Raw genomic sequence first — 18,428 nt, 5'->3', positions numbered from 1 at the left:
ATGAGTAATTGATTGTAACAATTGATTTTTTTTTTATTTTTATCATTTTGCATTAGCACCATACTGACAAAAACAAAAAAAGTGAAATACACTGACATGCTAGTGGCCATTCACATGGCTGATGAACAGCCAGGGCACAGAGATCTGAGAAACGGGGTTTGCAACACCGTCTTTTTCTTTCCAAGCCCTCTCTAAAATGCTGCTTCTTACTTAAAAATCCAGCTTTGTCTTTTCTCCCAGGACAAAGATTTGGCCACCATGCTAAAGCAACAAGAAGTTTTAAATTTTTAATTAGAAATTAAAATAGCAACAGAAGAGATGGCCAGGACTGTGACTTGGCAAATACAGCTGTGACTTGGGCAGAAGACGTGGCTGCAGCGGGCTTTACTTCAGAAGAGACGCTTCTCCACAGGTCACCCACACAGGACATGCCAGAGCTGCTCTAGTCTTCTTACTTGGATTTTCTTTATATAGTTGGCAAAAGCTATCTATCTGGTGATTTTTAACTTAAATTGTTAACTGGTTTGGGGACAAGTTAAACTGCATTTGCCTGTAAGTAAGGATCACCATTAAAAAATAACTAGCTGAGCCCTACTTTAAAGCTGTTGCTATTTTTATCTGAGAAATCAAGGGACTCCCCGCCTGTTGAGAGGCCACGTGAGCTGAGCACCATCACTGTGCTGCAGTGGGAGCCGCGCGCTCTGGAGCAGACCCACAAGTGCTGTCTGGCCCGTGCACCCTGCCCCTCAGCGGAGCACCGCCCCACAGCAGGGACACAGGCTATCCCTCCAAGGTGACACTCACCGTGTCTGTGGAGGAGGAGATGCCACCCCATACACATGCTGCATTTGAAGTCAGCAGGATCCGAGCTCTGGGCTCTGTGGCTGATGAGGTTGTGCTTCCCTGAGGCGCCCCAGGGTGAATCTGCTGTAGCCCAACGCAGTTAATGGCAAGACCCTATGCTGGCACTGAAGGAGGGCAGTTTTACAGCACTCCCTGCATAAATACCCACTTCTAGGCATCCTAGAAAAAAGCACTGGCTTGTATTTCCCTATGCTTAATGACCACATTTCACCAGTTGTGTTGTTAAAAGTGGAGCTCTCACACTAGGCAAAGATGTGCTTAACCATAAGGAGGACCGAGGCAGCCAGCCCGCTGTTCTTGCCCATGGTAAATCTGTGAGTACCGGAAATTTGCATCGGCACAGTTAGCTCCCTTTTCCACAGTTTACAACACTGCTGCTTTTTGTCAGCTTGTTTCACCGTAGCATTGAATTCAGCATTGTAACTGAAGACATCTCTGCCTTTATATCTGTAGGTCTATTAACTTAGGGCAATTACTCTGCAGAGAGGTGACAATTCCTTTATGGAAGTTATTGAATCCTGGTACTGCAAACACTGCAAACAGTGCATCAATAATGAAAGGCCAGTAAGGGAGCACAATGTACCTGCATCGTTCAGAAATATAATTTTTTTTTATGGACTATATCGTCTGACAGATAATTTAGGCCTGGAAATTAGACATCAATTTTTAATAATATTTAAATTTACTTTTCAAGGAAAATTAAAAACATGAGCTACTAATTACTGGCTTGACTGAACAGGAGGGAGATGGGGAAGAGGGGGTGAAAGGGAAGAAAATGAGGGTCACTGAGATGTCTCATTGGAGTTTGCTGACCTTTAGAAGAACTCCCAACTGATTAGTAACCTTGAACATTGATAAATTAGATAATATTCACTCAACCCGTTCTCATTTTTTATTTAGCAGAGAATTCCAGCTTTGTTCAGCAGTATGACTTCTGCTCTTTACATACATGTAACACTGACTGTCTCTCCAAGGATTTGATTCAAGGTTTAGCTATTACGTTATGTCTTAATTCTTGGCTTTTTAGCCTGTTTGTAGTGTATTGCACTGTACAATTCTTAGAGAGTGACACCTCCTGCTAAACCTTCTCTCAGAAATAGGCATGCAGCTGCCACTGAAATCCACTGCAGATGTGCCTCCGCATCTAAGGGGAAAACGTGACCTCCTGACAGTTACTAGCAGGCAAGAAAACAGTGTACAGAAAGCAGCTTCTTTTCCAAGGAGCCAACACTCTTCTTTAAAAACTTCGATTGCAGCTTGCCAGGAACTGGACAATACAGTAAAACCCTTGAGTACCTGTTATTTATGAACTAGGTGAAGAAAAAGGTTTATTTGGTCTGAAAATCTTCACAGCTTTAATGGTCCAATGTAGGCTATCAATTCCAGGTTTTTTCCAGGTTTTGGTGTTTGTTTTTTTTTTAGTTTCTTGGTTTTGTTTGTATTATTTGCATTCAGTGGCCTAACATCTCTTGTATTCCCTGCTCCAAAAACATGCAGTACTCAGTGGACACTAGGGCTCGGGGGAATACCTACCAGATACATGCAGTTGCATGGCATTCCTTTGATCTCCTGCTGTACATGAAACAGTACTGTGAAGTAGCATCTGTTTGCGGGAAAATAATTGTTTTGTAAGAAACATATACACGGACTTATCTTGTAACTTAATAATACACAGGGGTAAAGTTAATGGAAGTTTTGCCTGTCCAGGTTGCATGACAATCTACTGAACTGGTAAGAGAGATGCTGAAGAGAAGCAAGGCACTTTGAAAAGAACGTGACTACTGGAGCAGTATTTAAAGGATGCTGCCATCTTGGGCAGTTCTTCCTCTCCTGTTGTGCCTCCACTGTTTGTGATACATTCCTTACAAATTCAGCCTTGTCAGCCTGTAATTTCTAAGCACCGATTTATTCTTTACTTCTCTCCCAGAATAACATTGCTTTCGTCATGTAGCCTCTTTTATTTATTGTCCCAACAGTACAGTAGTGAAAATAGGTTTTGCACATTGAAGTGATCCTCATGCATTAAGGTACTTTACACAAACAACTAAAACAGCTGTGGAGCTTACAGAAAGACAAACCAACCCAGGGCGGCTGGAGAGAGGAGGAATCTGGAGAAGACCCCCTGTAAATGTGAACAGATGCAAGTCACACGCAAATGGTCTGTACCCACTCTGAGTGACAGGATCCTGCTGGCACGTAGGGTCTGATCTTTAGGCACATGAATTTTTCTGTTCAATCCACTGCAGTGGCTCAGATGTATGAAGTTATTTATACATTCCCAGAAGAGTAACAAAGATAAGAAATTATAGGCATAAGATTGCACTGGGCAGAAACTCCCATACGTGGAGGAGCCAGGCTGGCGATACTCCACCTGTATTGCCCAGCTGCCTAGGCATGCCGGCAAAGAAGGAACAGTAGCAACACGCATGAAAATGACATCCCTGAAAAGGAAAGATGGCAGAAACAGAAACTTAAGGTAAGAGAAATATTTATTTAAATTTGCACAATAACGAGCTTATACTGAACAAATCCAATCAAGAAATCATAGTAAGTGCAGTAAAACAAGGAAATATTGATGACTTTTCCCATCAGAAAACATTAAGAAGCCATGCCTGTGCATCACGGTTTTTCTTTTTTGGTTTTTTTTTGGGTTTTTTTTATTTGTTTTTACAATAACTTCTATCTTTTTTTTTTTCAGCGCACATACTGTACATATCACATCGTAGCTGCTAGGTTCTTTATTCCTGAAGGCTTCATCCTTTTACTTAAACATCTGCTAAATTCTGCAGTGAGCAATCAAACACATTTGTGCAGATCCAAATATGATTAGGTAAAAATCTCTGCATCTAGTAAGTAAGTGTTGGACTCCCAAAGCTTCGGAAGACCCTGTAAGAGCTCCTAGTTGATTTTGGATCTTGACATCGTTATGTACAGCATTACAATGTGTCACTTTACACTAACCTAAATATTCTGCATAATGATGTCAGACAAATAGCCAGAAGATTTGAGCCTAACCTCATACAAAGGTTTACACATCCGAGCTTGTCTTGAGTCCCATAAATTTCACTCTGATTCAGGTAACTGAGTTCATCACATATCTGCACTTTAGATGGACAAAATCAATCTAATTTTAGTTTTAATTTTGTACAATTTTTGGTCTAAAGGTCTTTTTTGTGAAGAAAAATTCTTTAACCAGAAACTGCTTGTGGGAGATGGTTGTTGGTGTCACAGTTCCTGAAGGCACTGTGGGTCCACTGAGCAACAGACGTGGCCATTCTAAAGGAAGGAAACACAGAAAGAAGAGTTGAAACAATTAGCATTTTGTACAAACCAAGTCAATTTAACAAGCTCAGCCATTTGCAAGCACCCATCAGATCTGAATGTACAGATTTGTAAAATACAAGACATCTACAGGTTTTGACTGGATTAATGACATTGTCATCATCTTTCCCTTGCCCAAGGGAATGGGCTATTATGATTCCTCTAATTGTTTGGTTTGCTGTGGTCTGTATCCCAGAGCTACAACAGTCAAACTGAAAGAAACTGTGCTCAGTGGAAGAAACGCTCCCGACAAAGGTATCAGGCATCTCCTCAAGTGCACAAAGCTGCTGAACAAGACAGGGCACTTGGGAGTTTTATTTAGATCAGGCAGAAGGGACTCTGGGTTTTATTTAGTCCCGAGTGCTTCAAGTTAATACATCCTGGTTGTAACACCAGCAAACATTAATCCATAAAGTGTTTCCTGATAGTCCACACATTCTTCTGAGAATATTAGCAATTAAGGGAACAGATTGCCTATGGACATCATTAAAGTACTGGAGAAATTGTTTTCTGCATCTCTACTACTTCTTTTCTTAAGTCTGATTTTTACAATGCAAATAAAAAATGTGTATTATTTTTAAATTACTCCAAGTACATTCAGTTAACTAAACTCCCAGGACTGATTAAAGACCAAGGTCTGAATCATTCAAATATTTTGTTTCACTGCTTCTGTTACAGGAGGTTAGACAATCCTACTGTCCGCCTTCTTTACTTGTGATTTGAAATGGCTTTGTGGCTAAGTCAGCTTTAGCTGATGCCCAGGTTTCTGAATTCTTAAAGGATTTGTGTAAACCTATTTTGCTATAGCTTGCTTAGAGGGGCTTAGACTGGAGCGTTGACCTTCCATGTGATGCTCTGCAAGAAAAGAGTGGGGTGACACAGGACGAACGAGACGGAGAACTATACAAAGTGGACACAGCATTAACCTGATCTGGAGGGAGTAGGCTGCTTGCATGCAGAACTACAACATTAAAATGCTGCCAATATGAGCAGATAGTGTATTTCAAAAAGAAAACTGCTCTGTAAAGAAAATTGAGTAAGATTTGGCTTGCTGAGGGACAAAGTGGGACATCTTCACTGTTATGCAAATTCACACTTCAGCCGTATTAAAACTACAAGGTTTGGCAGAGTATCTGCTTTAATCTTATATATGTTCACAATGCAGCAATGGATTTTATTAGTCTATGTATGTGTTTACACTGAATACAAATTAGTTGATGCTTAAGGTTCAGTCTTTGCTTAAGAGAAAAGGGCAGATAGGAGCAGCACACAGGTGGCCATCAGCAGAACTTCTGCATTGCCATTGATTAGCAGTACAACAATGAGAACACATTTCCCATCACTGAATCTCAAAAGTGCTTTAGAGAAGAATGACACATAATTCTTTGTTTTACAGATGAGGAAACCGAGGCACATAAACCTCAGCAACTCGCCCAAGCAAAAAGCAACTTCTAGCATTGGAGTTGGTGTATGCCACCAGCTACAGACCCCAGAAGCACAGGTTTCTGCGTGTAAGCCTGTTTCAACATCCTTTGGACAGCAGCTGGCTTTCTAACCATTAGCCACTCTTTCAGATCACATCATTTTCTTCTCACCACCAACCTGTTCTGACATCAAGACAAATGCCTACGCTTACTTGGCACATACCACTTCCCTCGTAAAAGGACTATGCCTCGACAGCAACAACTACCGTTGCACACAGTATTGCATCAGGCAAAGTGGAGGAAGAGGGTGGTACTCAACAGCTTCTGCTACATGATCAGTTACTCCCCATCTCTTCCAGAAGGAGGTGTTGAAGTTAGATTATTTTTTTTGAGCACCTTTTCAAAGTAGTTAGTTGTACCATGTACTGGAGCTTGGGAAGTATCTTGCTTGGAAATGACACGGAATAAAGACCAAAATCAACTGTGAATTTCAGTAATAATTAAAGATCTATGGATGAATCCTGCTGTCTCTCCTTGACTACTGTGGAAACATTTTTTGCCATTCTTCAGTACTGGATGGTAGAAAATACAATTCACTTTATAGGCTTATTTTGAATGGAAAAACTTACTTTAACCTCCTTTCCTTTGCATCTTTAAAAACAGATGCCAGAATTCACATAAGCCCTTAACCATTAATTTTTATCCTCAGGCAATTAATTCCTTTGACTACAAAAACTATTAAATGCTCTAAACATTATGTTGATTCTACTACTAATTTTAAAGCAAGAAAGCTATGTAACTGTATAACTAGTTCTTTTATTCTCAAAACAATTAGTATTCTCAAAAAGCAATTCAGTTGGTTCTGATAACGCTATGGTATCACACAGAACAAATTTCATGTGTGAAGTCTAGTCTTACATACCTATTCATTACTGTATATGTTTCCAAGATAGCATGGAGCTATATGGTAAAAACTGCAATCAAACTTGAACTGAGCTATCCTGGTGGAAAAGCCAAGCCCACTAACTTGTCCACAGTACACTTCAGCACAGGCTGTTGTCCTGCTTCTGGCCTGCTAGGACATTAAACCATCCTTCTAGCACATGCAAGAGTGAAGTTAACAAAGCTGAACACTTTTACTGTAATCTCTGCTGCTTTAAAACAAGCGTAGGCACCAACTAGTCACTGACCAGACTCAGTGCATTAATATTTATATGCCACAGAACAAGCTGGGAAAGAGGCACCTCAGATTAACTTTTATGCTCTTTACCTTGCACTGGCAGAGGGTGCACTCTGTGCCGTGCTTAATCCAAGAGGATCCAGTGAAGCGAACGACATTGGTTTCATCCAGGCAGGTTTTAGTGATGTCATTGCGAATGGTGTCCGCTTGGCAGGGGTCAGCGACACAGCGCGGGCAGCACTCATTCTCGGGGAGGACGCTGAATTCACAATCCACCTCTGGGCATGGCAAGGGCCAGCAGTCAACTTCACCTTGCTGTTCACAAATATTACGAGAACAAGAAAAGATTATTAGCTCTTACGTTGTTTCATTACCCAGTCCTCTGACTCAGCATTATGTTTCTTCACTGGCTAATTTTATCGCTCTGGTCCTATTCAGAAATCAGTGCAGAGAACACTGATATTCACTGCCTGTGGGAGATGCAGCAAGTTGGGTGCTTTTTTTCTGCATGCTATTCAGGAAATGTATTAGTTTTAACTCATTTCAACACACTCTGCATCAAGTTGCAGCTGAAAATTCTCCATAAACATCATGCAATCAGAATATGGATCTGTCCTTGTGAAGTCCTACTTCTGCAAGTGACAGAAGCCATAACAGGGCTGTACTGCAAAAGTGCTTTGAAATCTCCTGTTTCACCTAGTTCTTACTTCTGTTTGGACTGTTGATTTGCCATACAAAGTCCTCAAATTCAGCTCTGGATGGGCTAGACTTTATCTTTGCCACAGTTACAAATGCACTGGCTGAACTACAGGTGTCAAGCTAGCAGCAGCCCAATGTAGCAGGGAACGCCAGTGCATTTGCAGTGAGCGGACCTCCACCCACTTACCATCCATTTGGGATGTTACGATCAGAATATCTGAACTTCCAGACTTCATCATGCTTTCTGCATGATGAGTTCAGTACAGTCAGGGTATGAAAAGCTCAAAAGAGAGACTGGTGTTGGGCCAGAATATTCTCAGGGGAAGTTACTGTATGCCTATACACAAACCTAAAGATGTCTAATTATTCACTTCAGTTACTAGAAGTGGGGGTCAGCTTCCCTTCAACTCTGGACAAGGGCCAAAGTTTCAGGTCAAAGAAAATACTTCACAGAAGTCATTAATGCATATTTCTTCTGGAGCAGGTCCATCTCTGATCTCCAGCTTACTCAGCTCATTTGAAACACAGATTGAGTAGTCTGGATTTAAGGAGGGCAAAGATAATAGCATTTGGCCCTAGGGAAGGAGTTTATTCACTAAAACTGTATCTAAGGCTTTGAGAATGATGAATTCAATATCTCCAGAGCAAAAACTGAAAAAAAAATTCCCAGGGATTTGCCATAGCTCCAAATTTACTCCTCTTGTTGCAGAAAGTATTAAGAAGTTACTCTTTTACAAAATTTTCATCTGGTTCAATTTTCCTCATTTTGAATCACATGATGGTAAGAATGAAAGCAATCTCAAAACCTGTCACTAATTTTGATATTTTAATTTAATTTTGTAGTGATGGACTGTACAAGGAGCAGACAATATGTTGTCACCCCCAAAAAATCCCTGACAACTGAAAGAAAGCAGGCTTTAGTTACAGAAGTAGAATCTTGAAAAAAAAGAAACATCTATTGAGATCCCAAACTGCAGGTTGTTTTGTTTTGTTTTTAAGACATTTAATGAAGCACCTGGGAACCTATTTCATCGGATTTTTGCAGTAGTAACACTGAAAGCACAATGCCTATAGAAATTGGTTTCTGGCTGTTATTCATGATACCCTGACAAGGGAAAGCTGCTACATGGACTAGGCTTTACATTTGGAGATAACCTGTGATAAAAGCTAGTTGTTTTTATCTTGGGATTTTTTCTGTCACAGAAACTTCCTGAGTGGCATTATGCAGAATAGTTTTTGCTCAGACTCTGAAATACATGCCTAGGAGAAAGATCACAAGCTTTAAAAGATTTTTTTTTTTTTTTTCCAAAACTCATTTCACTGTTTCAAAAAATGCATCCAGTCTTATTATTTTTCTGTTACTCAGAAAGTCTGAATGAATAAACAAATTTTAGCCTATTGGCATATTTGAAATTATCAACCGTGATAATAAATACATATTTAGAATTCCCTTATACAGCTACATTGGTCTTTGAGTGAACACGAGTGTTGCTGTGTAGGTGCCATATCCAAATGACCTCCACTCTTTGCTAAAACGATCTTCATGATTAAATAATTTCTATTACGTCTATTGTGGCAAAATGCATTTTTGACTGGAACTTGACAATACTGACAAATATCCATGAAAACCAGATTTCAATTATACACATACTCCAGAGGAAATTAAATGGATGCTAATGCATGAAAAATAACTATTCACAGATCAGAATATCTCATCTCCTTTTCCCTCCTGTCTCTGCTGCTGTAATCAGGAGCCTTACCAAACAGCGACACTGTTGACAGTTCTGTATCCAGGAGTCACCACTGTTGTAGGACAGCTCCCCGCTCTGATGTAAACACTGACTGCTGAGCCTTGGGTCACATTCAGGACAGCAAAACAGGTCAACAGTGGGATTTTCACAGTCACAGACCATTCGCCGACACATCACATATCCACTCTGTTGTTGGAAGACAGGCATAGAGCGATGGCAGAAACGTGACCAACTCCAGCAGTACTTGTAGCAAAATTTGATTTTTTGGCATGATTCTAACTAACTAGCAGCTCACGAGTTTTTCCACTATATGATATCTTTGCCAAAATACAATTCAAACAGAGGCAGAGACCACAATACACGCTCAGTAACTACAAGAAAGTTCCCCTGTTGTCTTATATACATCCTTCATACAACCAACCTTCAGACAGCTCTCACCTAAGTTGATGAAACCGAAGGGTGTCTTTCCCAAGGGTCAAATTTTAATGAATTGCACTAAGTTTATGTCATTCTCATGCGGATGCTAGTCGAGTCTTGCCTTAAATTTCCAGATCAGTCCCTCTCTTCTGTAATTATTCACATAAAGAAGATGATAGGTAGTCTGAAATTAAATTCATCCCCATGAAACTTGAGCTGCTGAAATGCTCAGGACTTTGTCAGCAGTGTATTGGGCCTTCATTCTCCATCAGCATTTAGCTTGGGATTAAGGTTCCCACAGCAAACATTTGAGAAAGCTAAGCTGAATTACTCTGCAGCTACAGAAGCTACCACTATTTATAGCCATCTGCTAGAGATACTGGCGTCAGTCACCAACACCAATATGTGTCTAGACACACAGTTTCTTTGCATGAAAATGCCGTTACTCCCACCCAGAAAACACAGGTGGCATCTCTGCTAAGAAAATAGTACTATCGTCCTTCTCCCAGTATTATATAACAAACCTTCCCTCGAAGTTCTGCTCTTGCAGATCGGAGAGAGAAGCTCTCCCCAAAGCCATATGTAATACATAATTCCATTTCTCTGCAGCACCACATGCACACCTGAGAAGGCAGCTAAAACAGGAATTTCACTTGAATCATGACACTCTTCCCTTCAGCCCTACCACCATCTTGCAGAAGCAGCTAGTTCTATTTCTACTGACCTGGCACGAGCAGACAGAGCATCTGTCATTCTCCAGCACCCAAATCTGACCATTGTGCTTGATTTTGTCTTCATGGATACAGTCTCCTGTGCAGTTCTTGCCATGGGGACATCGACAGTCGTACCCACCATCCAAGTTAAAGCAAACAGTGTCATTGGCACAGCTATGCCTTCCAGTTCCACATTCATCAATGTCTGCAAAAACATGCCATGTAATGCTCTTAGACCACATTCAATTAACAAAAATGTTCTTGCGGCAGTCAATATAAATGATTCTTGGCCATTAAAGCCTTCAGCTGAAAATTAATTTGCACTTCACCAGAATGGGGAGAAATAACTCATGAGTTCACAAAAATATTTTTCAAGTCACATCAACTTTTAAAACATGATATTTGAGTTTTCCTATACATCTTTCTAAGTGAATGATATTAAGTAAGGTGGTTAGAATGAAGAAATCACGGGAAACATACAAGCAAAAATAATTCTTAACTCCCTAAAGAGCATTTGCTTGTGGCAACCGTTCATGAGACGTGCAGTTAAACAAGAAAAGCTGCAGAATCGTCTCTTCAAATCCTTTTGGTGGCTCTGTCTAGCACATTTGAGTTCCCTTGCTGAGAAGTTAATGTGAAAGGTGATGTCTGACTTGTAAGCTCATTTAAGCAAGCACACCATGCTTTAAGTTGCATCATTTATTAGGGTGTGCAAACTAGAATATTTTAATTATTCAAGCTGCAGTGACATCTATAGCCCTCGTGTCTAGCATAGAAAATAAAGAAAAAAAATTAATGTCTCCAGTGAATACAGGTAAATGACTTCAAAACAATCGTATCTCAAAGAATTCAAGAGTACTTTCATCAAGGCACACACAATTATTTTGCAAGGGCAAACTAGCAGCACACACTGCCTTCTACTTGAATAGTCTTTATTTAGCTTTTTCAGCTGTCCATATGGAGAAAAGTTATCTGGAAAAAAAGCTTTGAAAGGACATGAAGTAAAGAGCTATATGCGACAAAACGTGGAAAACACTAGAAGAGTTCAGTTCTACATACAATTTCACAACAGTCTGGCCCAAGCTCTCAATTAGAGTTCATTAAAAAGTAGCATTGTGATATTTAACTGTCCAACAGATCAGTACAAGACAAAATAAGCAATATGGTCATGTATGTATCTTTCACCATCAGCATAAAAAGTTAATAAAACACTCAGCTTTGGGTTCAACAGTGGAAATGAAACCTCCAATTCACCTCAAGCACATTCAGTTTAATGCAAAATAACTCAATTATCATTTCAACTCCAAGTGTGGCTGCAGTCAAAAAAAAAAGTAAACAAGTTGCTAACATGAATATGAATTGGGATGAAAAACAGCAGGGAAATTATTAGAATTCCATTGTATAAATAAGCAGCATTGTGCGTTTCCTTCAAATACTGTGTGCAGTAACAGTGGCACCATCTCAAAAAAAAGTATTGCAAAATTACTAGGCCTTCTGGGGAGGATGAGGAAAATGTCACTTGAGAAGAACTGAAAAGAAATGGATTCTTCACCTCTAAAAGAACATCAGCAAGAAGGGATATAATAAAAAAAATAATGAATCCTCCAGAGAAGACATGTTGAGAGCTTTTGTTCTCCATATTGCCTAACATACAAGACAGGGGACAGTGAATGAAACTGAAAGACAAGAAATTTAAGTCTGATAAAAGGAAATAATTTTTCATATAATGCATAAACAAACCATGACACTCACTGCCACAGACTGGCAAGAGGGGAAAAAAATAGTGTAGCCAAAAATCTATAAAGCTAGCAAGAATATTCACAGAGTCATAGAATGCTTTGGGTTGGAAGGAACCTTAAAGATCATCTAGTTCCAACCCTGCTGCCACGGGCAGGGGTATCTTCCACTAGATCAGGCTGCTCAAATTCAATTTGCAATGCTAACAGATTTTGGAAGGGAGATTACATTTCATGCATTACCGTCTATGGTGCCCTTATTTATGTATCAGATAATCCAGAACAGGCAAATCATCTCAGATCTCCACATCTTCTACCTCGCTATCTTCTGAAGCATCTGGCGTCAGCCACTGTTGCAATAGGGCAGAAGGCAGTTGGGATCATGAACCTAATTCAGCTTGGCTGTTTGCATGGCCCTGAGCAGCTGAAATGTCACAGGCACATCAGACAGAGAAACCCATCTGAACAGCAAGGATACATAACTCGCGGAACAGACGGCCCTGCGGAGGCTGTGCAATCTCCAGCCTTGAAGTTTTTTAGACAACTAGCTAACAGGAATCATTTGAGTGACGCTGGTACGGGCAGAGCAGAGGGATGGAAGAGCTGCTCTCTCCTTCCTCTGTTTTCTCTTAAATCCATACTGAAAGTAATACAATCTGGCAATTTAAGATCTCCATATACTCAGTCTAACTGGTTTCAAGTTATGCAGTAAAGAGAACAAATACAAATCCTCTTTAAATATAATGATTAAGATTAACAGCAGTATTCTCTTTATCACTGAAGTAATTTTTAATAAATTACTTTACAAGACTTGTGTTCATTTGTTTAAAACATTCTTTTGTACAAAGCTTTCACGTAGCTAGTGTCATAAAGGAGTAATATCACTTCTCAACAACCTGGCCACTTAACTGAAAGTAGCCATATTTAATGAGACACTTGGACGAAGTTCAGCTGTCATGTAAATAAGAACAGCTTCCTTTAAACAACAAATGGCAACCCTATAAACACCAAGTCTGCATTTGGCACTTATGTACAAGTGTATTTCACAATTTTCCCATGAGGAAAAGGCTTCTGGGGTTTGTTTTTCAACATGGTAACAGTTAGTGCACTGTTACTGAAAATAATTGAGGTTTCATCATTGACTCTGGTATTGAGCTGAGCTTATCCAATGTTGAGAACTTATGAAAAATCCCAACCTTGTTTTTTTCAGCTGTTTGATTCATGAAAATAAATATTCTGGATAGGGTAATTTAAATATCGCTGGTCAAAGCAGGAGGTATTTAGGTTTTGATTCTAACCTAATCAGAAACAGCAGTGTGTTTATAACGCAGCAAGAGGAACACAAACTTTGCATGCATGAAATTCTCACCTGCATTATTCATCCACATCAAACTTCAGGCATTATCTACAAAGAACTTGCACACAAATCATCCATACCAAACAAAACTTTGTTCAGCTTTTTTACTTTGAATTTATAATGGATGGTGAATTATGTTACTGACATTTTGTTTACAGCCATAACCAGCTCTCCAATTTCCATAACCACATGGACAGGGTACACTGGCCCCTGCATCTTTTGTGTCTGAAAAGAGGAGAGGGGAGGATTACATGTTGCGTATTTCCAGTAAATCCAGCCACAGAGGCATGTTATTCTTTCTCCCATATTGTTTTTTAAAACAAAAACCCAACAAACAACAAATAATTCACTTCAGGCTATTTACAACACACTGCTTAGGAATCAAGCAGCTCGAATGTTATGACATTAGAACATTAAGTCTCAAAAGACTTGGAGGTTTGCCTCAGAAAAAAAACAGAAACAAAGTGTAACTAGTTATGTAGTGCTAAGTTGAGGACCAGTTCTTACTAACTAATTTACACAAAAAAATGCAGCAGCTTTGATCTGGCACACTTTTAAGGATTTTCCTTTTCTTACCATCATCCCTGGGTACCACTTAATGTTGCAATGACAAAGGAGTACCATGGATGAAGAAGTAGTGATACATGTTAAAGAACGATAAGACTTAATTGTATTACAAGTAATTTCATGCCTACACAGTAAAAATACTGGACTAAAGCTATACAAAATGGTGACGCTACCTGGAATGACTAAACTCCATTTGTAATATTTGACAGACTGCAAGGGCAGAAAACTCCAGAAATACAGGAATTTCAATTGTCCAACTAGGCTGTGACCCAAGGATGTATTTAACAGATTTACTGACTGTTTCTTGGAACAGATAGTCAAAGAATCCCAAAGGGACAAAGCACCATTTGAATTGGCCCTGAGCAGTGTGCAGGCTCTGATTCAAAATGCCTCTACTGAACAACTATTTGGTATTTGTTACCAACAGTGACCACAATGTACGAAAGTTCAACATCCTAAAAGGAATTTAAAAGGCTGCAAAAAAATCTTTGTGGTGGTGCTTTTATTTTCAAAGGGGGAATTATGCTAAAATTATGAAGTTTTAAAGATTAATTAAAACTAGGCAGCCAAAAGGATAAAATGTTTTCAGATAGAAAGAAGATTGTTCAAAGATACTATATTATAGATTCAGAGTAAACGTATACTGTATGAATGAAGAAGACTTTAAAGGCGGGATACATTGCATTTAATGTACTATTTTTATTTGAAAACTTCATGAACTCCTTTGCATAATACACACTCTTAAAGGAACTATGTGCCATGGAATAAAAGAGGTCATTGACTCACAGATTAATAGCGGGATAATTAGTAAGTAATAAAAGGCAGGAATAAATGGTCAGGCTGTCACAGTGGAGAGGTGTCCCAGGGAAGTCCCCCAAGAATCTGTGCCAGAACGTGTGCTGCTCAATATACTTAGTCATCTGGAGGAGTGGATCAACAGTAAGATGAAAAAGGCTCTTGATAAGAAAGTATTAAAAACAAAAAATTGACAGTGAAATATAGAAGTATTTCATGATATTGACTGAGTAAACAATAATATGTCAGATGAGATTCAATTGTAAGGTGCATGGGGAAATATCCATTCAAAAATCAAATCAGTCTTTTAGATCTATTCTGGAAAGAGATCTTGGAGCTACTGTGGATAGCTCTAAATAATGACAGCTCAATAATATTTTGGGTGAAAAAACACAAATAAAATATTGATAACGACAGATGAGAAAACTCACAAGGAACAAGGCACGATTAGAAAATAACCTGTGTACAACTTGCTAGGTCGTGACAAAGGGCTCAGAAATGCATTCTGATGCAGCTGATGGAAAGCTGCAACTTTCCCTCCTCTGATGAGCTACTCAGACTTACGTGCAGAACGTTCACATAAAGCCCCAAAAGGTCTCCCTCAGACCTGATTTCCTACCAGAATCATTCTGACATCAGTTAGACTGTCATCTGTGTAAAGAAAAGATGATCATTTGTATCACTGAGAAATATGCTGTTGGAAGAGATGAGTTGGGAGGGTGGACAGTTCCTTTGCTCTGAAGCAAGAGAAGTTTCTCAGTTACCTTAGCCTTGAGGAGTAGCAGTAGCTCAGCAAGGTGACAACATGAGGATACCTGAATACTTTTTGCTTAAGGCAAAACAGGAAGGAGTGCATTTGATAGGAAGCCCAAGCTCTTCTGAGCAGAAAGTTTGGTTTCTGTTCTTCTCTGTCCTAAGTAAATCTATTGACTGATGTAATCATTCTTCAAAGAGCAAGTGAAATGTGAATAATTTATTTGTGATTTCATGCAAGCCAGCTGTCAGAGTGCTTAGCAGATGTGGAAGATGAAGAGCTGAGACTTCAGATGCCGGTAACACCAGCTTCACAGAAATGTTGTTTCCTGATACAGTAAATGTGTTCAAATTACTGTCTTATAAAATGTAGTAGTCGAGTTTCTGTTTTATTAGTCCTTTTATAAAAGAAGAGAAACTCTGCCAATTTTGTACTCTGCCCACACTCCAGAATATTTAAATACCAATGTGTCTCCATATCTGCCTTCTGTCCAGTGATGTTTAAGTTGCATTCCCAAACTCAATAATGAAGCCTTAATGCCTATAGCTCTGTTTGGGATGGATGGAAAAAAAAGTCACTTTATGGTTTTATTTGTTGACCTTTTATGATCATGAATAAAGGCGAAAGGATTTCGATAGAGCTTTGTGAGTGCTAGTAAGATTTCCTGTAGAAGAGTAGTGATTCTTTATTTCCTGTCTTCTTAAGTGCTATCAGTAACAAAGCTTCTGTTAAACATTACCAGGACTGTAGAAAGATCTAAGTGTAGGACTCCAAACTGACAGCAGTTTTTCAACTACAAGAAATTTCATGTACTAGTTAAAATACTGGATATACTGTGAGATAAATTCAGACATCCTGACAGACAGCAATTCCTCTGCCTTCCAGATCCAGACACATCGATGCTGAAGTAACCATTTTGGACTTTGTTCATTCATTAAGGCTGGGGAGCATCCCAAGGCTTGTAATATGCCTCCATCCCTCATTATTCTGGATTGTGGAAAATATTGTTCAAGTAGAGCCCCAGCCCCCTGTGTTGTCAGGCAGCCTGCTGTATCACACAGAGAAGGAAGTGATTCTACTTCTGCAAGCAGGACAGCAGAAGAAGAACATAATGACATCTCAGACCATACAGGTACAAATAAACCCTTGCAACCAAAAAGATCCTTTTTGAATTGGGCATTCTGGATTGATGCTTTCCAATCCTTTCATTTGCACCTGTCTCATTTAAAGAATGTGGTACCTGCTGAGAGTGAAAGTATGTTGATCTCATATTCTGTATCAACAACAGCTGGTACCTGCCAGATACTTTTGGTAAGTCCTAAGGGGCTGCATTAATTAGGTGAGCTATTCTTCAGACGTGGAAGCATGCAAAGTGTCCAACAGCTGATGACGTCTAACGCGCACTATTCCGGTACAAACCAACACAGCTTTTCTCTTCAACTGATTTTGGAAGCTTTTAAATATTGCAGGGGACAAATTCAAAGGAATCAGGATCTTACACAGAACTGCAGAGCAAATATTAACTGGGCCTGAACGTTCTTATTTTAGGATTTTGCCCTCGGTGGTTCCAGTTTTTTAAGGCAATGAAGCTTGAGGCTGCAATATCTACTATCTTAGCCTAGCTCTCTTTTATGAAATGGCACATGAGAGACAACCTTCAGAGCACCAATAAGACTGTGTAAAGAAACTATAAAGAAAAGCTGTAGGGGGGCAAAGAGGAAGGTATCAGGTACTATACCCCATGCTGAACGCTATATTTAAATATATATAAAATTTAAGACTTCCCAAAGCCATGCAGTTCTCAAAGACTAAGCGGCTGATCTTTCACCACTTTTCTGGAAATAAGATGATGCATAACATAATTCTATTTCCAAGGGAAAAACAGCAAGTGCTGCTAAGAGGTTGAAGCCCTACAGCTGCATTTCCCATCATTTCTCTCGGTAATTGTTATAGAGACCACAGGTCTACCCAGGAGTATAATGTGAAGCAAAACTAATAGCAAAGTAATCTCTAGGTCTTCCATTGCCTGTAGGTACAATAAAATGGGATTATGAATTTCTGTGTTCAAGTACATTAGTCAAAATACTCAATATTCTCAGTCGTGCCAAAGCAGCAGCAGTAGCCAAGGTCAATATATGTGTAAAACAGGCAATTCAGCAACTGTTATTTCATTATCAAGCACTGACAAAGTCTAATGCTACCAAGGAGTCCACCTCTAGCTAGGAATTTTTAGTACAATGTCCTAATGGGACCATTTCCTGCAAAAGGGGTAGGTGCAGTTTTGGTATTCTGTTAAAATAAGGTTTTTAAGGAAATGCTCCTGTGGTTCTGCGATCCTAACAGAGGTGTTTCCACCTGAATCTTTAAAACTGGAGCCTTTGCTGAAGGAAACAAGTTTCTGACTAACACTGACCACAGAAATGCTTTCTGTAGTACTATCAACACATGTCCAGGGGACACAGACAGACTGAGACTTGAGGCAGACCATATAGAACAAACAAAAAAGAAAAGATTTGAACCCACACTTCCTTGGCTTTTAAAGGTTTTCTCCACTGAAAGAGGGAACTTTCTTCAAAGCAAATAAAACTTACAAAAGATGAGCCAAAGACAAGGCTATTACGCACTCCATATCAACACTACTTTGAAGTAGTCCTCTTAGAAAGCAAAATGGACAAGCCCTCGAAGAACATTTCCTAATCCCCATGAGGTTTAAATTCTTTGTTCCCCCAAGAAAGAAATCAAGGCAGGCCCAGTTTCTCTTCCGTGTAATTCAGCACTGTTCCTTCTACAGTTCTGCAAGCTGTAGCACTTGCAGAAGCCAGAAAGGTTGGACATTTGTCCTGGATGCAG

General features: G+C 39.5%; 1 protein-coding gene across 1 annotated transcript in view; it reads right to left on the bottom strand.

Moving 5' to 3' along the window:
* Nucleotides 1-4,089: 4,089 nt before the first annotated feature.
* The window catches only part of NELL2 (neural EGFL like 2), a gene marked incomplete at both ends in the record, with an annotated part of 155,879 nt that continues 141,540 nt past the window's right edge, over nt 4,090-18,428 (bottom strand). Inside the window, 4 exons of the mRNA XM_082308552.1 lie at nt 4,090-4,140; nt 6,880-7,104; nt 9,249-9,425; nt 10,381-10,574. Coding sequence (XP_082164678.1) covers nt 4,090-4,140; nt 6,880-7,104; nt 9,249-9,425; nt 10,381-10,574 — 647 coding nt within the window. The remainder of the gene's footprint in view (nt 4,141-6,879; nt 7,105-9,248; nt 9,426-10,380; nt 10,575-18,428) is intronic.

This window comes from Platalea leucorodia (genome assembly GCF_965183815.1).
Source record: "Platalea leucorodia genome assembly, chromosome: 4".
Taxonomy (NCBI): Eukaryota; Metazoa; Chordata; class Aves; order Pelecaniformes; family Threskiornithidae; genus Platalea; species Platalea leucorodia.
Note: the sequence above shows the minus strand (reverse complement) of the source record. Positions and strands in the feature narration are given on the sequence as shown.